General features: G+C 51.4%; 1 protein-coding gene and 1 long non-coding RNA gene across 2 annotated transcripts; both read right to left on the bottom strand.

Moving 5' to 3' along the window:
• Positions 1-297: 297 nt before the first annotated feature.
• On the bottom strand, positions 298-9,252 carry LOC140898404 (uncharacterized). The gene is made up of 5 exons (XM_073312209.2): positions 8,994-9,252; positions 5,191-5,278; positions 4,507-4,633; positions 3,828-3,941; positions 298-3,474 (listed from the first exon to the last, which is right to left on the bottom strand). The coding sequence occupies exons 2-5, from the start codon at positions 5,212-5,214 to the stop codon at positions 2,354-2,356; spliced, it is 1,386 nt and encodes a 461-aa protein (XP_073168310.2). The 5' UTR covers positions 5,215-5,278; positions 8,994-9,252; the 3' UTR covers positions 298-2,353.
• A 7,875-nt stretch (positions 9,253-17,127) lies between these two features.
• On the bottom strand, positions 17,128-20,217 carry LOC144929469 (uncharacterized). Its single transcript, XR_013634696.1, has 3 exons — positions 20,193-20,217; positions 19,513-19,628; positions 17,128-17,269 (listed from the first exon to the last, which is right to left on the bottom strand). It is a non-coding gene; the product is annotated as an uncharacterized LOC144929469 (long non-coding RNA).
• Positions 20,218-22,001: the final 1,784 nt, after the last annotated feature.

Raw genomic sequence — 22,001 nt, 5'->3', positions numbered from 1 at the left:
CTTTGTATTTTTCTAGTAACAAGGCTTTTTGAATCTATCTACTTAAACTGCACAGTGGGTTAATTAATTAGCTGACCAGCGAACTGATTTCCGCAGAGGATGCGGAAGAATCTGTCTGGATTCCAGCTGGAAGTTTCGACAAGCAAGAAGAGGGAAGATGTTGTTGCCTTGCTTTTGATGCAGCCAAGCATATAGATTTTGGTGAGCAAAGATGGAGATTCAGGTAAACTCCACCTCAGGTTTGGGAACCCTGAGTTTCTTGTTGCTGCGTTTCCGTGGGGACTGACCTGTCTAGAGTCAATTTGTTTTCTTTATTTAAGTTCATGTAGAATGGTGACAATAATGTAGGTGGATTATACAGTGGCCTCGTTATGTTGTAGAAATTAAGTTATTATGTTTCTTTATCATTACAAGACTTCATAAAGTTGGTACTTAAGAATTAAGTTCCTTTTGTTCTTTCTCTGGATTTGAATGCGTAGAGGTCGACCCCTACGTGATCCTTGCTGAAACGCCTCAGTGACTGAATTCTAGGTCCCCAGGTGCTTTTCCAAGGGAGGCATTTTTAGGGACTAGGAGAAGGGCAGCGTAAACTACAGCCCGATAGTAACCTGTGGCCCGCAGACTTTGTCTAAGGCAGTGGTCCCCAACGTGGTGCCCAATGGGCCATTTGTGTGTGCCTGCAGGACACCCCACCGCCGAAATGCCGTTGCCATTTCTAGGCGACGTTTCGGCAGCTGGTTCTCTGGCGGCGGTGCTCGGCAGTGGCAGTGCAGCGGCGGGGTGTCCGGCGCCCTCCAGAGTCTTCTGGGAATAGCATATTGCAGAAAGGTTGGGGACCACTGGTCTAAGGTTTCCACAGGGGTCTGCACTTCCATTTGGATTTTTTTAGGGGTCTGCAAATAAAAAAAAGTTGAAAACTCACTGATCTAGCCCACCCAAAGGTCACAAAATCGAGTGAGCGACTTGTGCTGATAGCAGCAGAAGGTGCCAGAGACCTTCATCCGGCACCGCCAGTGGGGCGCGCCGTGGGCCTCATTCTGGTAGAAATCCAGGCTTTTCCAGTTCTCCAATTTTCACCAGAATCAACAGGGTCCCACCCTTCCATACTCAGAATGTTCTCTGGGATTTGGGAATGGATCGGAGGCAGTTTTCAAAAGTTCCCCTGTTCTAACCACTATAATCCCTGGATCCTTTTCCAAAATACTTCCCCCTAGCTAGTTATTCCCCGTTTTGTATTTGTGCTGGATTCTGTTTATTCCCTTTCTAAGTATTGAGCCTCTAGTGGTCTCATTCCCATGGCTCTCTCAGCTACCGTAACAGCTAGAAAATTACTTTGTACTTTGAATTATAAGAGTTGGCAATACTGAATAGAGGACCCTGTGTTTGGTGGGAGTTTTCTAAAGCTAAGTGGTTTTTAATGATGTTGCCTAGTCTTCTAATAGATCATCATTTGACAAATGAAGACTGGGATTGTAACAAGAGCTATGGTCACCATAGTCCTGGCTATCCAGGTCCACCATCCCGGGACTTTGACCACGTACTGAACAAGCCCCATGTTGTCAGGATACACGTTGATTTCATTCTCCCCTTTTCCAGGGGGAAAGACCATCCTCATTCCCACTGTGCTGATCACCAGCCGGGCGTCGTTCTGCAAGCACACTGGCTCCTTGGAGAATTTCTCCAGGGTGAGTTTGAAGCATTGTCTCAGCACCTCAGTCATCTTCCCTCCAGCCTCCGGTTGGTTGTCCACCTTTAGCAGGTTCTCGATACTCAGCAGTTCTGGGTGGGAGCACAGCCGGGCAAGACACACGTCCATGGTTGGCTCTTTCATGTAGTACCAGGGTTCCCTGTTGCGGTAATATATGCAGAGCTCATGTTTCCCGTCTCTGGATTCAAATTCCAAATTGGTCCTCTGCACTGGATCAACATCTGGGCGATGTCCTGTATGCTTCGGGGTTCTCTTGTGAATTCCTGCGGGGCGGGGTCCATGCAGGCTCTCAGCTGCTCAGTCATTTTCCCCTGGGCTTCCAGTCTGCCCTGCGCTCTTAGGAGGTCAGCGACACGTAACGGTTCTGGCTCTCCAGCTTCATAATTCACTGTCCCACGGAGAAAGAAAAATACTGCGAGTCCTATCGCTGCAGGCAGTAGTAACAGCACGAATTCCTGATGTGTTTGCACAGTCCGAGTATTCATGGGGTCTCTCTCCTGTGTCGATTCTCTGATGAGTACGTTTTCTTCTGTCAATGAAACTTTTCCCGCACTCGAGGCAGTTATAGGGTTTCTCGCTTATGTGAATTCTCTGACGCTTAGTAAGGTGTGAGCGCTTAATGAAAGTTTTCCCACAGTCAAGGCATTAATACGGTCTCTCTCGTGTGTGTACTCTCTGGTGTACGCTAAGTTTTGACTTCTGAATGAAGCTTTTCCCACACTCCAAGCATGTATGGGGTTTCTCTCCTGTGTGGGTTTTCTGATGTGTATTAAGGGTTGATTTCACACTGAAACTTTTCCCACACTCAAGGCATTTATAGGGTCTTTCTCCTGTGTGAATTCTTCCATGTTTAGTAAGGGATGAACTTTTGCTGAAACTTTTCCCACACTCAAGGCATGTATAGGGCTTCTCTCCCGTGTGCAGTCTCTGGTGTATAATAAGGCATGGCTTCCAACTGAAGCTTTTCCCACAGTCTACGCATTTATAGGGCTTCTCTCCTGTGTGGGTTCTGTGATGTGACATAAGATGTGATCTCTGACTAAAACTTTTCCCACACTCAAGGCATTTATGGGGTTTCTCTCCTGTATGCAGTCTCTGGTGCACAATAAGACATAGCTTCCTACTGAAACTTTTCCCACAGTCGAAGCATTTATAGGGCTTCTCTCCTGTGTGGGTTCTGTGATGTGCCATAAGCTGTGACCTCTGACTAAATCTTTTCCCACACTCAAGGCATTCATAGGGCCTTTCTCCTGTGTGGGTTCTCTGATGTGCAATAAGATTTGAGCTCTGACTAAAACTTTTGCCACATTCAAGGCATTTATAGGGTTTCTCTCCTGTGTGCAGTCTCTGGTGTGTGATAAAGTTTGACTTCTCACGGAAGCTTTTCCCACAGTCCAAGCATTCATAGGGCTTCTCTCCTGTGTGGGTTCTCCAATGTGTAAGAAGGTTTGCACTGAAACGGAATCTTTTCCCACAGTCGAGGCATTTGTAGGGTTTCTCTTCATTGTGACTTGTCTGCTGCGCTGTGGTTTCCTTGGGATCCTTGCATCCTCCGCCACATTCAGTGGATTCATCCAGTTTCTTCCCAGGATAGTTTCCCAGCTGCATCTCTGATCTGTGTCGATCTCCCCAGACATTTCCCTGCTCCAAGCACTGGGAAAAATTCCCTTCAGCTCTTCTCAAAAACCTCTCCTGCGGTTCCGCTTTCCCAGGACCTTCCTGCTGCTGAGTCTCCTCCTTGTTCTCACTCACTGTCCTCTCACCTGCTGGGAGAGAGAGAATCCAGACAGGAGTCACTGAATGTGCCAGGGAAAAAGGACAGAAAGGGGAATAGCAAAGAGGGAAAACAGGACACAGTGACTGTTGGGGAGATGGAAACATTGGATTCTGCCTTCACATCCCACCCAAACACCCCCAGGGAAGTAAAATCAGGGAGGAAATTCCCAACAGCTAACAGGATGGGTAGGAAGCTGTGACTGATATAACACCTGCTGCCTGCAGCCCTGACCTGGGTGAGATGGTGCAGAACGGGGGCCTCTCGCTCACAGCACATTTCAGGAGTCCCAGCTTTTTCCTTCACTCACCAGAGGGTTCTGTCTCAGTTTCTGTGACTCCTCACCTGTGCAGGTGCCTCTCAAGCTCTCCCTTTCCTCGGCGGCCTGGAGATCCGGGACCCACGGCTTTTCCCCTCGTTCCAGCCAGGCGATGAGGTCAGGTGTGGGAATGGGGAATCCTGCGCAGGGGGTGAAATCAGAAAAGCTCAGGGCACATGGCGTCTTGGTAGAGTATTTGTCACAAGGAACATTCCCTGAGTTTAACCTGACCCTACATTGGACTGTGGTAACTCAGACCCCTTGGGAGCAGCAGAGATCTGGGGGTCAGGGGGTCTGTTTACCCCCTCACGAGGAGGTCTCAGGGTAGATGCGCTCCGGGGGACTTGTTAACACACACACAGCTCGGGTGTTGAACTCCTGCCTATTTTCAAGCCTGCAGAATCTAGAGCCCTCCTCACAAATGGAGCAAGGTGAATGGGTGTGAAGGAGAAATAATACAGGCTGGACAATACCCTGCTTCTGGCCCCTGGACAGCTGGAGAGATGGGGAGGAACTAGCCTGTCCATTACGTTTCTGACTCCTCTGTTCCCTCGAATGGGGTATGGAGATGCAAGTTTCTCTCACACTGAAGCTGTGGACTATGTGACCCTCCTCCTCCAATCTAACAGACCAGGGAAGAACCTGACCAGATTCAGACATGGAGATCCCATGGCTTCCATTAGCTGAGGCACAGGAATTCCTTACCCAGCGAGGTCACCATCACATAGTTCTCCTGCATGACGTCCCTGTAGAGGGCTTTCTGAGCGGGGTCCAGCAGAGCCCCCTGCCCCTCGGTGAAATACACAGCCACCTCCTCGAAGGTCACCGGCATCTGAAACAACAAGTCTCCCCCATTCAGCGCCTGCTGCCCCAGCCATAATCCCACTAGTCAGGGGGAGGAGGCCCAGAGGAGCAGAATCCCACCCCCACCCTGCTCAGAGCAGCCAGGAGGCTTCAGGGGGTGGGAGAAGGTGAGAGCTCCTTGTCCCCCCCAGCACACGGAGCTGAGCAGGGTCTTCTCATTTAACACACACCTGCCAGCCACAGGCTGAGACAGGAAGCAGAGCTCTGAGCAGGAGATAGGGACAGGAATCCCGACAGCTTCCCTTCGTATTTCACAGCAGCCTCTGGCCAGTGGGGTCAGGCTCCAGCACTGGGAGTCTGGTCAGTTTTCCCAGCCCTGCCCAGGGGGGTGTTTCCTGGTTCAGAAATGGGGGAATGTTCCCCCCTCCCCCCACCTGCTACTGGGTCTGTTCAGAAAATCAGGCTCTAAATAAATGTGTCCCAGCAGGTTTGTCGCACCCTGTTCCCTTCCTGCCTCCCCCTGTGTGTTTCCTGCCCCTCCCCCTGTACAGCAAATCCCCCTGCAGCTCCCTGAAAATCCCCTACCTGAGCTGGCTCCATCACAGCCATTTCCTTTCTCTGTCCCCTGGAAAACAGGACGATCTGGAGTGAAACGTGGACGTGATTCCTCAGCCTGTCAGGGCGAGAGGGGCGACGGGGGAGGTTTCAGAAGGGGCTTGAGTCCATTTCACACCCTGATTCCCCCCAGGCTCCCTCCCTGCAGACAGATGCTCTGGGCTCTGCCACGCTGGGAAAACCCTCAGTCACTTTATTACAACACAGACCCGGCCCCTCCCACCAGCACTGAACCCCCTGAGACACTTTTAAACCCCCCCCCCCCCCCCCCGGACAGAGTCTCGAAGAGAAATGCTGGGAAAGAGCGGAATCAGAGGAGCCACTTTGCGGGATTTCCCGTGACATTGGCCCGAAGGGCAGCGGGTCCCCCCAGCAGCGCGGGGACTGGGCAGAGGCAGAGCCTGGTTTTTCCTCTGTCAGCTCCTCCCCTTGTTCCCAGGAGAGTCAGGCTGCCCAGGGGGATGCAGGGAATGGATCCGGGCGGGTCCGGGAGCTGGGAACCTCCCTCCCCACTTCTGGCTCCTGCTTCCCCTTTCAGTCTCACCGTTCCCCTTCCTGTCTCCTTCCCTCTCCCCTCTGCCTGCGAGAACTGGGGAGAACTGGGGCCTGTCCCGTTCCCAGGGGCGCTCGCTCTCAGTGTGAGCCTGGCTGTGTCACTGAGGGCAGCAGCTCTGGGACCCGCAGGCATGGGGGAGCCGCCTCCTCCCCCACACCGGTACAAACTCACCAGCAGGCCCCTGAAAGGGGCCTTTAGTGCAGAGTCACTTTCCTGCCTGGCCCCAGCCCTGTCCCCCGGGTCTCTCCCCATCCCCAATGCCAGGCGCCCCGGAGTGAGTGAATTTAACAGGTAATGATCAAGTGATCTCTCTCCTGCCATCCATCTCCACTCTCTGACACTGGATTTTTCAGTTCAATATTTGACAAAATAAAATAAAACCTACTCTGATCTCACTCATTATAAAACAAGACAACAAAACAACACCCAGGCATTTGATCGCTACCGGAACGGCCTGTCCCAGTAGGAGAAGAGAAGGGGGCAGCGCACAGGAGCAGGGAGGGAGGGGGGAGAGAAGTGGGGCTCCCTGTCCCAGGAGTTAACATTAACTCTTCAAGCGCAAGGGAAAAGGCTGCTCAATTCTTCTTCCCCTTAGACAGGCCTCCTCTCACCATCCCCACCCCTTAGGGCAGTTCCTCCCTCCAATTGCCCCAGCTGAGGCAGGCCCCAGGCCCCAAATTCAGTTCCCCACTGAAGCAAGCCACAGGGCTCACTCCCAACCCCCTCCCCTCTGCCTGGTAACTGAACCAGAACCGAACACACCGACTGCCACTGAACCCAAACCAAACCCCAGTTCCACTCCTTGCGGCTTGCAGTGACTCTGGTTGGACACCGAATGCAGCGCAGAAATCAGACCAGCCCCCGTTCAGTCCTGTCAGTCCAGGAGTCAGACCCCCCAGATAAGGAGATTGTTTTAAAACACAAATATGAAATTGGGAGCGGGGGGAGGGGGGAGGATTCTGGGTGGACATTTGCCTGGAAAATTCTCAGTCCTTCGGGGTCAATCTCCAGCCCACCCCCTATCTCTGGGTGACCCACCTTTTCTAAAGGCAAAAGTGGGACACATGCCGGAGCCCTGCCCCTCCTTTCCCTGAGGCCACGCCCCTGCCCCCCTCTTTCCCCTGAGGCCCTGCCCCCGGCCAGGCCAGAAGTCAGGCCGTGATAACACCTGCCAGGGAGCCCAGGTCACTGCAGGGAGCCCCGGACCCTCCACCTTCCCTTGGCAGGGGGCTGGAGTGCCGATGAGAGTGACCGGGTGTCTGATTTTGGACCAGAACACCGGGTCGAAAAGGGATCTTGGAGGCTCCCCAGTGGCAGGCTCCCAGTGGGGGAGTGAGCAGCAATGCCAGCTGCTCCATCCCTGCATCCAGGTCAGTTTTGGGGGTGCAGGAAGGGGATGCAGAGCTTAGGGGCACAGGAGGGGGGTCGGAGTTGGGGTGAAGGGGGCACAACATAGGGGTTAGCATGCAGGAGGGGGCAGGGTTAGAGACAAAGGGGGCTCAGTGCAGGGGTTAGGGGTGAAGGGAGGCAATTGGGGTGAGGGTGCTCCATGCCTACAGGGGCCAGGGGCAGCAAAATGCAAGTTGGCCCAGGTTGCCATTTTCCCTGAGGCCGGCCCTGACACAAGACTGCCTATCTCAGGGCCCTGTGGTCTTTGGGGACTCCTGCCCCACCTCCCCCGTAGGACCCCAAGAAAGTGTATGGAAAGAGAGTCTCTGTGTAGGCAAGTGTGTGCATCTCCCACATTCAAACTGTTGCACTCCTGGCCTTCTCCTGGTGCCTGTTTGGGCCTTGCAGTGAAAATGGGGAAGGGGGGGGGGGAGCAAATGAAGGCGGAAGGGAGGATAGAGTGAGCCGGGGCGGGGCCTCAACGAAAGGTGCAGGACAAGGGTGTTCAGTTTACTGGAATTAGAAAGTTGGCAACCCCAGTGCCAATAGCAGCCCCGGCCCATCTGCCCCCCACCGCCCAGCAGGTGGAGGATCTGGGACTCCCCACTACAGCCTGAGAGACTCTTATCATGGCCTGAATCTAGCTTCTGGCTGGCCAGCGGGCAGGGCTTCGAGGGGGACTCGTGGTGAAGGGGGGCTAAGGCCCACCTCAATCCCACCCACGGGGAACAGGCTGGCACTGCCCCGGAGCAGGGAATCCGGGACAAATGGTGTCCGGGAGTCCTTCAGCCCAGGACCGGGACTTGAACTCTGCACTTCAGGACTGTCCTGCCCAGTTCGGGAGGGACGGTCACCCTGCCCATCCCCCACTGCTGGTTTGACCATTTGTAGGGGAACAAATCCCCGCTGGGCAGGGCAGCCCCCTCACCCTCCCTTACCCCACGGGGCAGGGGAGCTGCCTTGTATCTCTCCCCACCCCTCTGCCTGCAGCCTTCTCCCTGCCCCCCGGCTCTCCCTTCCCCAGCCAGTTTCCTCTTGCTCTCGGTCTCCCCCCAGGCTCCCCTCCCCACATCCCCCCTGTCCCTCCCAGAGCCCCCTATGTCTTCCCTCCATTCCAGCCTCTTTCCCCTCAGCCCCATAATTCCCCCCCGCCCCCTGATCACCCTGAATCGTCCCAACCTCCCTGCAGTGGAACAACAGCCCAGCCCCCGTCTCATCCTGCCCCCTGAATCCCCCTCCTGCCCCCTCTTAGAGCCACCTCCCCCCGCCCCCTGCATCCCCCTCCTGCCCCCTCTTAGAGCCACCCCCCCGCCCCCATCCCATCCCCCTCCTGCCCCCTCTTAGAGCCACCCCCCCGCCCCCATCCCATCCCCCTCCTGCCCCCTCTTAGAGCCACCTCCCCCCGCCCCCATCCCATCCCCCTCCTGCCCCCTCTTAGAGCCACCTCCCCCCGCCCCCATCCCATCCCCCTCCTGCCCCCTCTTAGAGCCACCTCCCCCCGCCCCCTGCATCCCCCTCCTGCCCCCTCTTAGAGCCACCCCCCCGCCCCCATCCCATCCCCCTCCTGCCCCCGGCCTCACACATCCCTGTTCCCCCCTCAATACCCCCTGATCTCACCTCCCTGCCATCTTCTGCCCCCTCGCGGCTCCCCCCTCCTCTGCCCCACCCCTCAGGGGTCCCAGCCCCACCCCCAGCAGGGCCCGGCCGGGCTCCCCCCGCCCCGCGCACACCGGGGGCTGCGGCAGCTTGCCCGGGCCCGGGGCAGGGAATCGCAGCCGGCTCCGCGGGGAGCAGCCCGGGGGTGCCGGGGGGGGCGGGTCTCTCTTACCTTCCCTCCGAGCGGGGCCCCCCGGGGCAGGGGCCGGGCCGGGAAGGGGCCCTGGCCGGGCTGGGGGCTCTGCCCTGGGAGAGGCTCCCGGGGAGCAGCGGGCAGGGCCCGGCTGGAGGTTCCCCTCTCCCGGCTGCAGCCCGGGCTCCGGGCTCCCAGCACCAGCCGCCGGGGCGCGGGGATCTCGCCGGGAGCCAGAGTCCCCGCAGCGGCTGCGAGTCACTTCCTGCGGCCGGGCCTGAGCCCCGCGATCCTCCCCCCAGAGCCGCCCCCCAGCCGCTCCTGGGTCCTAGCGATCAACCCACCATTCTGCAGGCCCCTGCCCCAAACCCTGCCCCCTGGGGACCCCACCTCCCCTGGGCACGGGCAGCTTCTCCCAGCCCTATGTAGGCGTCCTGTCCAGAAGCCACAGGATCACTGCGGGGACAGAAAGGAGACGTGCAGATCCCGGGGCGGGGGAGAAGGGGGGTTTCTAGGGAGACTCCAGGTTGATCCAGGGGTGATGGGAGCCGGGGACACATCTGATGAAGTGAGCTGTAGCTCACGAAAGCTTATGCTCTAATAAATTGGTTAGTCTCTAAGGTGCCACAAGTCCTCCTTTTCTTTTTGGGGACACTCTGTGTGTGATCCGCTCTGGTAACAGACTGGCACAGGGAGCAGGTGGTCAGAGCTGGTCTCTTCTCTCCACACCAGGCTCACTGGCGACCAGCCCTGGGCTCCCAGCTCTGCTCCCCTCGCTCGGGTCATGGAGCTGTCAGAGCTTTGCCCCTGGGTTCCTCTGGTTACCTGTAGGTCTGGATGAACCCACCCCTGGGCTCTATTTAAACCCCTCTCGTGTCTGCCCCCTCTCAGGGATCCCCTCTGCCCATGTCCTGGCTGGCTCCCCGTGTGGGCACTGACTGCAGCTCCCCATCGGGCACCGGGATGTCGGCAGCGAAGCTCCTGTTGCTCTGGGTCAGGGACTGGTGCTCTGCCCACTCAGGCTTGTCACCTGTTTCCCCCTCATCATTTTCCGATTGTCACCAAAACCTCTCCAACGCATCATCAAGGATCTATAACCTATCCTGAAAGATGACCCATCACTCTCACAAATCTTGGGAGACAGGCCAGTCCTTGCCTACAGACAGCCCCCCCAACCTGAAGCAAATACTCACCAGCAACCACACACCACACAACAGAACCAGTAACCCAGGAACCTATCCTTGCAACAAAGCCTGTTGCCAACTGTGTCCACATATCTATTCAGGGGACACCCTCACAGGGCCTAATCACATCAGCCACACTATCAGAGGCTCGTTCACCTGCACATCTACCAATGTGATATATGCCATCATGTGCCAGCAATGCCCCTCTGTCATGTACATTGGTCAAACTGGACAGTCTCTACGTAAAAGAATAAATGGACACAAATCAGATGTCAAGAATTATAACATTCATAAACCAGTCGGAGAACACTTCAATCTCTCTGGTCACTTGATCTGAGACCTAAAGGTCGCAATATTAAAACAAAAAGACTTCAAAAACAGACTCCAGCGAGAGACTGCTGAATTGGAATGAATTTGCAAACTGGATACAATTAACTTAGGCTTGAATAGAGACTGGGAGTGGATGGGTCATTACACAAAATAAAACTATTTCCCCATGTTTATTTCCTCCCCTCCACCCCTCACTGCTCCTCGGACGTTCCTGTTAACTGCTGAAAATGGCCCACCTTGATTATCACTTCAAAAGGTTTCCCCCCCCCCGCCCCGACCCCCGCTCTCCTGCTGGTATTAGCTCATCTTAAGTGATCACTCTCCTTACAGTGTGTAAGATAACACCAATTTTTTCATGTTCTGTGTGTATATAAATCTCCTCACTGTATTTTCCACTGAATGCATCCGATGAAGTGAGCTGTAGCTCACGAAAGCTTATGCTCAAATAAATTGGTTAGTCTCTAAGGTACCACTAATAATCCTTTTCTTTTTGCAAAATCTTCTGCCTTCTCCGAATGGCCACCTAGAAATTCCCCTGAAATGTTGGAATTGATCCGATGCAGCCATCGAAACAGACCAGTGCCACCGAGTTAAGTGCTAGGCCAAAAAGAAATCAAGATATTCGATAGCACTCTTAGGTCATGGCTACAGATGCAGCCGCGCCCCAGTTAGCTCTCTAGTGCAGGGGTTCTCACCACAAATGTTTTGGTGGCCTCACAGCATGGCCATCAACTACCACTGGTGGCCACTCTGACAATTTGGTCTAAAATACTTAATTAACTTTAGGAATAAATGAATCTGCCCTTATCCATGCCCAAATCATTGCAATTTATTGATGTAGGGTTGTTTTTCATACTCAATAATAAAAATAATGTACAGTTGCCTCTATTCTTTACTGGACCTACACCGAATAGAAACACAAGTAAGGTACTTTGCATGTTCTTGACTTTGTTTAATTGTTGTTTCTTTTGCTTTTTTGGTTGCTTTTGTTTTGCTTGCGAGTAAGTCTGCTGCTGTGAAAAGTGATGTTTGTACGATTGTAAATATCACGTCTCACAGCAGGAGACTTGCTAGCGAGCTGGGAGGCAGCGAAAAGTGATTCACAAACATCCAAATATCACTTTGCACAGCAGCCTTCCTCAGACCCAGCAAGCTGGGGGACAAATTAAGCCCTGGATGGGAGGTGGGCAGGGTGCAGGGCTGGCCTGACCATGAGGGGAACTGAGGCAGCCGCCTCAGGTGCCAGACTGTGGAGAGGCACCACTAGGACCCAGAGCGTAGAAAACTGTGTCTGCTGCTGGGGCATCTGTATTCTCTGCTCAAGATGCTCAGAGATGGGGGAGTGCTGTGCTGGAGGAAGGAGGGCACAAGAGACCTAACAGGCAGGCAGGAGAAAAGGTGAGAGGGAACAGCAGAAAGCAGCAGGAGCTGCAGGGAGAAAGAGGAGGAGGAGCCTCTTATGTCCCTCTCTAGCACCCCCAGGAGCCTGGACTGATTAACCCCAGCTTCTCAGGCAGCTTCCTGTTTCCTGCTGCTTCCCTGAACCCACCTGGGGAGAACAGGCAGTCAACTGAAACAGTAGGAGCCAGTTAGGCCCTTAAGATGCTGATATCTTCCCTCACTCAGGCCTGTTACCAGCCACCTTATTTGTCCCCTTCCACTGAGTGTTGAAGGCCACTATAGCTGGCACAGAACAGCAGTCATGAGTGAAAGAAGAAAACGCCCCCTCTGGGGCAGCACTCAGAAAAAGAAAGAAAGTGAAGGAAGCTTTTCTATCTAAGCAGGAAGGAGCTCTCCTGAGATACACAGACACAAATGTTCACGGTGAGCCTTCCAGCCCCAGTGAGGATGTGAGTGGTGAGGAGATGCCTGATCTTCCAGTTAGTCGGAGTGCAGGTGACCTGGCAGCTACTGCAGCATCCCTATCTCCATCTCAAATGGATGTAACCATGCACATTCCTGAAGAAAAGTGTAGATCAGAGAAGAGTGTGGTGGAGGCGCAAGAAACAGCTGCTCCTGAGTTTAGTTCCTTAAGTCTAGATGATCCAGGACTGTGGACCCACTTGAGCAGTAACCCGAGGGACTTCCTTGTACTGCATTGGCCTCAACAAGTGAAAAACTTCATGTTCCCCAAAGACAATGAAAAGAGAAGTTTCCATCCAACACTTTACTGGCGTGAAATCCCCAATGGTGACAAAGTGGAGAGGCCATGGCTTATATACTCAAAAACCCAGAATGCTGCATACTGGTTTTGTTGCAAACTCTTCCCGTCTAATGTTCCAGCCACATTGGGTTCTACAGAAACAGAGGACTGGAAAAATCTGGCTAGAAATCTGGCATGCCATGAGAAGGCAGCAAATCACCAGAGAGCATTCCATAGGTGGAAAGAGCATGAGATGAGACTAAGGTTAAAGGCCACCATAGATGATCAGCATCAAGAGAAGATTGCATCAGAGTCTCTTTACTGGCAAAATGTTGTGAAAAGGCTCATTGCCATTGTGAGAATGCTTGCTACCCAAAACCGAGCACTGCGTGGCACTTCAGATCAGCTGTATGTGCCAAACAATGGAAATTAACCTTAACTGACCTTAAAATTGTGGAGCTGATGGCTGAGTTTGATGCCGTACTCCAGGAGCAGCTAAGAAGTGTCACCACCCAAGAAACGTGTACACACCACTACCTTGGAAAAACAATTCAACATGAGATCATACAGTTACTGGCAACAAAAATCAAACAGAAGATGGTGGCAGATCTGAAGTCAGCAAGATATTACCCTGTTATTCTGGACTGCACACCTGACATCAGCCATACAGAACAAATGACTTTAATGGTGCGTTTTGTAACAACAACAGAACCTAGTGAAAATGTCCCTGCAATGGTGACTGTCAGAGAGCATTTTCTAGAATTTATTGACATTGATGATACCACAGGAGCTGGTATGACAGATGTGCTTCTTAAAAAGCTGGAAGATACGGGAATTGCGATAGCTGACATGAGAGGTCAGGGCTACGATAATGGTGCCAACATGAGAGGAAAGAACAGAGGAGTGCAGACACGGATCCGAGAGTAAAACCCTCGAGCTTTTTTTGTCCCATGCAGTTCTTATTCATTGAACTTGGTGGTCAGTGATGCAGCATCAGCTTCTAGTGAGGCTGCTGAATTTTTTAATGTAATTCAAAGCGTCTATGTATTTTTCTCGGCATCAACTCATCGATGGCAAATTTTGAAGCAACATCTGGGAACATCCTCTCTGATACTGAAACCACTGTGTGCCACTGTGACGAAGCGGGACTGTTCGTACTGTTTCCTCTGAATATTGTGGGGGTGCCTCAGTTTCCCCTAGGCAGTTAAGTATCTAGGTGGTGGGATAAGGGCATATGATCGTTGCAGAGCCCTAGAGGGCAGATATGTGCAGGGTCTGGACACAGAGAATGGCCAACACCCTGTTTCCTGGCAACTGATGGCCTGGGCCCTTCCCCCCTGCAAGGTGAGAACTAAAGGGTTGGAGAACAAAGGAATCAGGTGACCTCCTGGCCCGGGAAATGGACAAAGCCCAGAAGAGGAGGGGCTGGAGGGAGTTTCAGTTTTGAGGCTGGCTGGGGACATGGAGTGAAGTACAGACGTGGTTGTCTGGCTCACTGCCCCCCAAAATGGACCCGGCTGAGGGGTCCTGGTCTCTGCACCTACAAGCTCTGTGTTAGACCATGTTCCTGTCGTCTAATAAACCTCTGTTTTACTGGCTGGCTGAGAGTCACATCTGACTGCGGAGTTGGAGTGCAGGACCCTCTGGCTTCCCCAGGAGCCTGCCTGGGCAGACTCACTGTGGGAAGCGCAGGGAGTGGCAGAGGATGCTGAATGCTCTGAGGTCAGATCCAGGAAGGTGGAAGCTGTGTGAGCTGTGTGTCCTGCAGACAGTCTGCTCCCAGAAAGGAGACTTCCCCAGAGTCCTGACTGGCTTCGTAGGGAGCAGTTCCAGAGCATCACCCAGGGACTCCGTGACAGCCACACAATAGGAAAGTTGAGTGGAGGCGATAAAGCCTATCAAACACCAAATTGGGAAGATAGATGATGCCATAGTTGCTATTATGGAGGATAATGCTGTGACAGGAACTGTTTGTGGGAGAACAGTGGCAGAGGGAAATGGAATCACCAGAAACATACATAACTTCAAATTTCTGTGTAGCTTAGTGTTGTGGCATGACATAATGTTTGAAATAAATGTTGTAAGCAAGAGACTCCAAGGTGTTGACCTTGACATATCTGGAGCAATGGAACAACTGGACAAAGCAAAGTCATACCTACAGTTTTATTGCTCAGATGAGGGATTTCAAAATGTTTGAAAAGTGCAGAGAAGTTGTTAGAGGAACTTGACACTGAAGCTATTTTCCCACCCATTCAAGGATATAAGAGTCACCACAGAAGAAGACATTTTGATGACGAGGCACGGGATAATCCCATCAGAGACCCCAAACAACAATTCAAAGTTGAATTCTTTAACCAGGTGCTAGATTGTGCTATACAGTCAGTTGAAGAACATTTCATGCAGCTCAAGGAACACAGCAGTATGTTTGGGATGTTGTATGATATTCCAAAACTCCTCACTGTCCCTGAAGAAGACCTACACCAGCAATACAGGGCACTAGAGACAGTGTTGACACATGATGAGATGCGCGATATTGATGCGAGTGATTTAGGTGATGAACTGAAAGCCCTTTCAAGATACATTTCAGCAGGATCAGCTCCAAAGGCTGTCCTGGAATATATGTGCACAAAGAAGATGACCCACCTCTTCCCAAATGCTTTTGTTGCTCTGCGCATACTTCTAACACTTCCTGTAGCAGTTGCCAGTGGACAACGCAGCTTCCCCAAGCTGCAGTTAATAAAAACACATCTGTGCTCCACAATGACACAGGATAGGCTGGTCGGCCTTGCAACCATCTCAACAGAGCATGAGCTGGCCCAGACGGTGGACCTCCAGCAGGAAGCAGTTCAAATCTTTGCAGCCAAGAAGGCACAGAAAGCACCACTTTGATTATTCAAACAGACAAAAATGCCAGTGTTCACTCTGCAGACAAGAAAAGTTACATTTGCTGTTCAGGCGTTTAAAAGTTAAATGTTACTTAAAATTTTGGAACAAGGCATTTTAAGTTGTTAGTTCAACGCTACGAACTGCTGCCTGCACAATTTGCGACCTGTAGTTGCTACTGACATCTCTATTCTCCCTTTTACTGCCATGACACAATTTGCTGCCCTTGCCTTTCCCCATCCTGCCGTCCAGAGGGAGCATTCCCATCACAACTTGCTACCTGTCACCTTTCCCCATCCTCTACCTTTCCCCATCTCCTGGCCCAGGGGTAACAGAGCGCGATGATGGGGGTTCCCCTCTCACAGTAGTGCTACCTCTCCCTTTCCTCATGCTCTGGTCCAGGGGCAGCGCGTTATAGGTTTAAACCTATCGCCTATTAATTTGAAAAATATGAAAAAAGAAAAGGAGTACTTGTGGCACCTTAGAGACTAACAAATTTATTTGAGCATAAGCTTTCGTGATCTACAGCTCAAAGTGAGCTGTAGCTTATGCTCAAATAAATTTGTTAGTCTCTAAGGTGCCACAAGTACTCCTTTTCGCGGATACAGACTATCCATGGCTGCTACTCTGAAATTTCATTTGGTGACCCCTAGTTTTTATGTTATGAGAAGAAGTAAACAACACTTCTTTATTTACTTTCTCCACACTCGTCATGATTTTATAGACCTCTATCATATCCCTGCTTAGTCGTCCCTTTTCCAAGCTGAAAAGTCCCAATCTCATTAATCTCTCCTCATATGGCAGCTGTTCCATACCCCTAATAGTTTTTGTTGCCCTTTTTTGAACCTTTTCCAATATATCTTTTTTGAGATGGGGCAACCACATCTGCACGCAGTATTCAAGATGTGGGCGTACCAGGGATTTATATACAGGCAATATGATATTTTCTGTCTCATTATCCATCCCTTTCCTAATGATTCCCAACATTCTGTTTGCTTTTTTGACTGCCGCTGCCTGGTTCAGTACTGGCCTTAGCGTGGTCTCCCTGCAAGGGACCTTCCACCAGCTGGAGATGGATAGAGCCCAGCACGAGTCCATGCTCCTGACGCTAGGGTGAGAGGGAAGTATAGCACAGGAACCGGTGGGAGACACTTCCTTAACTCTTTATTTCCCAGTTTTCAGACGTTGAAATATGGGTTCCTTTCATGTTCTGGGAGAGTATAAGGCACTGATGGTCAACCTGCACTCTGTGTTAATGATGTTTTCCAGTAGTGAAGCTTGTCTTTCATATAAAAAATAAAAATAGAGCAAACTTCTAGTCCTTATAATTGCCGAGAGAAGCAGAAAAATGTGACCTGAGTGTGCCCTAAAGGCTGATTATTGGACCTAAAAAATGTACCCTACTTTCCAATTGTAAATAGTATGTGCACATTCATACATCACAAAATGGGAATGGGCGATGGGCTGGATGATTCCCTGTTCTGTTCATTCCCTCTGGGGCACCTGGCATTGGCCACTGTCGGAAGACAGGATACTAGGCTAGATGGACCTTTGGTCTGACCCAGTCTGGCCATTATGATATAATGGTTCCTTCTAACCTTGGAATCCATAGCTCTGTATTGGTGGAAACCTCTCTTGTTTGAATTCAGAAGTGTCTTCTAAAAAATTAATCCGGAGATTTTAATTAATAATTGTTGTAGGAAAATATCCTTATGAAAACTTACCCTCTTTCTCTGCCTTGGAGATCAGAAAGTTCAGTTGATAGGGCAGGGTCTCTAGAGGAAGAAAAGATCAGAGGAGAGGTGATTTGCCCCTTTCTTGTAGGAAAATAGCCTCATGAAAACGGGGCTGGATTCACAAAGAAACTTAGGCAAGCTGACGCTTAGCATCACAACACCCAACGCTTAGGCACCTAGAAAGTCACTGTGATTCACAAAGCCAGAGTCAGGCTCCCAGGCAATCTGCACCATGAATGGGGAGAGAGATGCGCCTTGGAATGAGCTTCATAAAAGCCAGCATGCTAGGCAACTCCCTGTTTATGCCAGCCAGTGGGAAATGCCAAGGTGTGGGTGTGTGCTAAGCCCCGGCCCCCTCAGGGAGTTCGGCGACCGAATCTGGGCAGCACCGTAGGCGCCTCCCTCGGCGTGGGATTCTCAGCTGCGAGCCCTCTCTTGATGACCGGCACCTGTGCCATTTTTTTTGGCAAGAAGCCTGGCGGGGGAAGGAAACCCACCTCGCTCGTAACTTTTAGCCCTGTGGTTAGAGCACTCAGCTAGCCTTTGGGAGACCCCTGGTTCAAGTCAAGCCTGTGCCGCAGAGGGAGCAGGGATTTGAAATGGGATCTACCACCTCTCAAGGAGTGCCCTAATCTCTGGGCTGCAGGATTGTCTGATACTGGGTGCCCACATGCTCTCCTGTGGGAGAGGTTCCACTGGGGATAATCAATAATTCATTGGGCCAGAGGCAGAGAGAAATCATGAGAATGTCCCAGGTGGTTAGAGCACGCTCTTGGGAGGGACGCCCAGAAGCCTGTCCTGCTGCTCAATTATTTATACACAGTGGATCAGATTCAAAAGGGGCAACAGAGAGGCCTATATCAGACCCCTGTTGGAATCCCTTCTTCCCCTCAGGGGGACAGAGGATTGGAACTGGGGATCTCCCACATCCCAGGTCAGTACCCTAATCACAGAGCTATACATTATAAGGGAGCTCCTCTTCCCCTAGAGCCTGGTTCTTTTGGGTAAGTTCACATATAAGGCCTGAGTCAGTAAGCGTGCTCAGAGCAGGCATTTCAGATTGTGGCCCTGTAGGTGAGTTAGGAGGAGGAACCCCTTTCTTTCCCCAGTTCGTGTATCTCTCTGGGGCTTAGGTGTCTTGGTAGCTGGACTGGAACTGCAGTGCGCATGCACAGAGGCAGAAACATAGGTGCCTAGGGGACTTTTACCGCAAAAATAGAGGTGATGAGTAATTTTAGGCACAGACAAGGTTTGGTTGCAGCTGAGTGGGGGTCTTTGAATCCCAGTGTGGTCTGATTCTGGGACTGAGGTGCCTAAAATGGCAAGTAGACCCCCTCACCCCAAGTCCTTTTGTGAATCTAGCCCATACCCTTTCTCTCTGCATTTGAGCTCAGTTCATAGGGCCAGGTCTCAAGAGAAAGGAAGGATTGGAAGAGAGGTGATTTCATGTTGTCTTGACTCTGGTGACATTTCTACCGTTAATTAATGTAACCGTGATTGAGAGAGACCAGCTTTGGAGCTTACTCAGAGCTCTTCTTCAGGTCCATGTAGCTCAAAAACTTGTCTCTGTCACCAACAGGAGTTGGTCCAATAAAAGCTATGACCTCCCCCACCCTGTCTAATATCCTGGGGCTGACATGGCTGTCGCAGCACGGCATGGAACCGTGCTGTAATTCTGAGAGACAGCCCAAAGGAAAAGACCACAGAACGAGAGGCAGATCGGAATGGGGAGACCTTTCCAGTGAGACCAAACTAAAGTGAAATCATCGTCCAAAATATATCGTCCATCTCCTGCCTTACTCCAAGGATCTCAAAGCACTCGGTGGCATTCACTAATTAGCACAACAAGGTAGGTTGGCCATTATTTCCTCCTTTTTCAAGATGGAGGAACTTGAGGTACAGAGTCTGGGATTTTCAAAAGGGCTGAGGCCATGTGGTGGCCAACTCCCATTGACAGTCAGAGAGAGATGGGGCCTAAATCCCTTAGGTCCCTTGGAAAATCCCAGCCATGAAGGTGAAATTCAACATTTTCTAAAATATCTGGCGATTGTGTGTCTCTGAAATGCTGAGTGGCCAATTTTGACACCCATGGTTGGGTCTGAGACAATCCAAGTGGAGGCCTGGCAAACTGGCATCAGCCCTGAGCCCTCCCCATCCCACCCACAGACGTCTAGCTGTGACGAGCTGAGAACTAATTGGCCAGAGTCCAACTCCTTCCACAGTCAGAGGCACATCTCGATGTGCCATCGCCATATCATGAGGCCAAATAACTGTTAAGTTACCTCTGAATTTCTTCAGAGCCTCCTGTAGACAAACATTTCTTTGGGAAGAGACGCCAACTCTCTCGCTCACATCCTGTGGCACAGCCATTGGTTTCTCGAACTTCACCTTCTCACACCTGGGGGGGGGGGGGGAGGGGGAAACACCCTAAATCTTTTCTTTCTTGAGAATGAGCTACCAGAGGCTGCTCTCTTGTGGGCTCAATGAGAGCCTCTAACTCCCACTGGTGAGACAATTCATCTCCTCACTGGAGTTTTTAAATGCCTAGCTCCTCCAATGGGAGTTAAAGAGAGTAAGGGGTCCACAGGCTGCCCCTCAGAGAGAAGGGCCTCATCTCAAGGGAAAGGATGCTCCAGTGGTTAAGGGGTTGCTGTAGGACTCTGGAAACCTATGTTCCACTCCCTGCTCTGCCACAGCCTCCCTGCATGACCTTGGGCAAGTCACTTAAGGCTTGATTTTTAAAGGTGCCTCCTGGGATTTTCAAAAGCACCTAACCAAGTCAGGCTCCCAACTGCCACTGATCACAATGGGAGGTGCCTAACTCGCTTAGCTGCTTTGGAAAACCTCACCAAGTGCCTAGCTACGTCTCAGGTGACTAAATGCCCTGCAAAATCTGACCCTGGGGGGAAAGTCCCCTTCTAGCACCACGACGCGTGAGGGGGAGTGGGAAGGAGTCACGTACCTGCTCCAGGTGCTTTTGATGTCCTAGAAAAGAGAAAGAGTTCAGTCCCAAGTGCCACAAGATGCGGATCGCTTCTGCTCTGCAGGGGACTTGCTTTGCCATCCCTAGTTGAGCTCGAGATGCAGTTCTCTGCAGTTAGCAACTTCAAAAGTCCATTCACAGATTTCGATGGAATGGGACCCCGAAGCACACACCATGACTGTGGGTTTTCTCCTTCTAAATTCTATGGCATTTGCTCAAACAGACTGATCAGACGCATGAATCCTTGACTGCCACATGCAACTGCTGTGTCCAGAGCCTTTGCCTTTCTCCATGTATGCAATTCTGCTCAGCAGTTCTGGAAGCTGGATTCATTCTCATTTCTTAATAGGCCCTGCAAAGAACTTTGCTTTCCTAATCTCTCACTTCCTAGAAAGTGGAGTTGTGCCTTTTATTGCTTTCATATCGTTAGGGCCCTTCATTTTCAGTTTTTATTTTAGTTAATTTTTCCTGGGATTTTATCAGTGTTTATTACCACAATAAAAACAGGTGCAAATCAGTGCAGAAAACTATTAAGTTTTCTGGTTAAATATCGGGGTTTGTTTTGGTGGATGGAAAGACAGGGAGAAAAAGTATTCAGTAGATGAATGCTTTGAATTCTGTTCATCCCTGTGGTTTGCTGCAGAACTAAAACAGAACTCAAAGCACAAGGGCCCCCCTGAGTTCAAGAAAACAATATATCTGAAATCCCCAAATAAAACGTTTCATTTGAACAAACAGGTTACTTGTGTAGAATCATAGAATATCAGGGTTGGAAGGGACCTCAGGAGGTCATCTAGTCCAAGCCCCTGCTCAAAGCAGGGCCACTCCCCAGCTAAATCATCGCAGCCAGGGCTTTGTCAAGCCTGACCCTAAAAGCCTCTAAGGAAGAAGATTCCACCACCTCCCTAGGTAACCCATTCCAGTGCTTCACCACCCTCCTACTGAAAAAGTTTTTCCTAATATCCAACCTAAACTTCCCCCACTGCAACTTCAGACCATTACTCCTTGTTCTGGCATCTGGTTACCACTGAGAACAGTCTAGATCCATCCTCTTTGGAACCCCCTTTCAGGTAATTGAAAGCAGCTATCAAAAAATCCTCCCCATTCTGCTCTTCTGCAGACTAAGCAATCCCAGTTCCCTCAGCCTCTTCTCATAAGTCATGTGCTCCAGCCCCCTAATCATTTTTGTAGCCCTCCGCTGGACTCTTTCCAATTTTTCCACATCCTTCTTGTAGCGGGGGGCCCAAAACTGAACACGGTACTCCAAGTGAGGTCTCACCAATGCCGAATAGATGGGAATGATCACGTCCCTCAATCTGCTGGCAATGCCCCTACTTATACAGCCCAAAATGCCGTTGGACTTCTTCACAACAAGGGCAGATTGTTGACTCATATCCAGCTTCTCGTCCACTGTAACCCCTAGGTCCTTTTCTGCAGAACTGCTGCCTAGCCATTCGGTCCCTAGTTTGTAGCTGTGCATGGGATTCTTCTGTCCTAAGTGCACTTGTCCTTGTTGAACCTCATCAGATTTCTTTTGGCCCAATCCTCTAATTTGTCTAGGTCCCTCTGTATCCTATCCCTACCCTCCAGCATATCTACCCCTCCTCCCAGTTTAGTGTCATCTGCAGGTGCAATTGCTGAGGGTGCAATCCACACCATCCTCCAGATCATTAATGAAGATATTGAACAAAACCGGCCCCAGGACTGACCCTTGGGGCACTCTGCTTGACACTGGCTGCCAACTAGATATAGAGCCATCGATCACTACCTGTTGAGCCCGACAATCTA

The sequence above is a fragment of the Lepidochelys kempii genome, chromosome 14, assembly GCF_965140285.1.
Source record: "Lepidochelys kempii isolate rLepKem1 chromosome 14, rLepKem1.hap1, whole genome shotgun sequence".
NCBI classification, from domain to species: Eukaryota; Metazoa; Chordata; order Testudines; family Cheloniidae; genus Lepidochelys; species Lepidochelys kempii.
The sequence above is the reverse complement of the archived record's forward strand: the minus strand, read 5'-3'. Positions and strand labels throughout refer to the sequence as shown.

What these genes read in the sequence shown, in the direction of transcription:
- LOC140898404 (XM_073312209.2), bottom strand. Translation starts at nt 5,214, where the DNA reads ATGGCTGTGATGGAGCCAGCTCAG. An exon ending in CTGTGATGGAGCCAGCTCAG is followed by an intron (nt 4,634 to 5,190) that starts GTAGGGGATTTT and finishes TTGTTGTTTCAG; the next exon opens with ATGCCGGTGACCTTCGAGGA. An exon ending in CTTGAGAGGCACCTGCACAG is followed by an intron (nt 3,475 to 3,827) that starts GTGAGGAGTCAC and finishes TCTCTCTCCCAG; the next exon opens with CAGGTGAGAGGACAGTGAGT.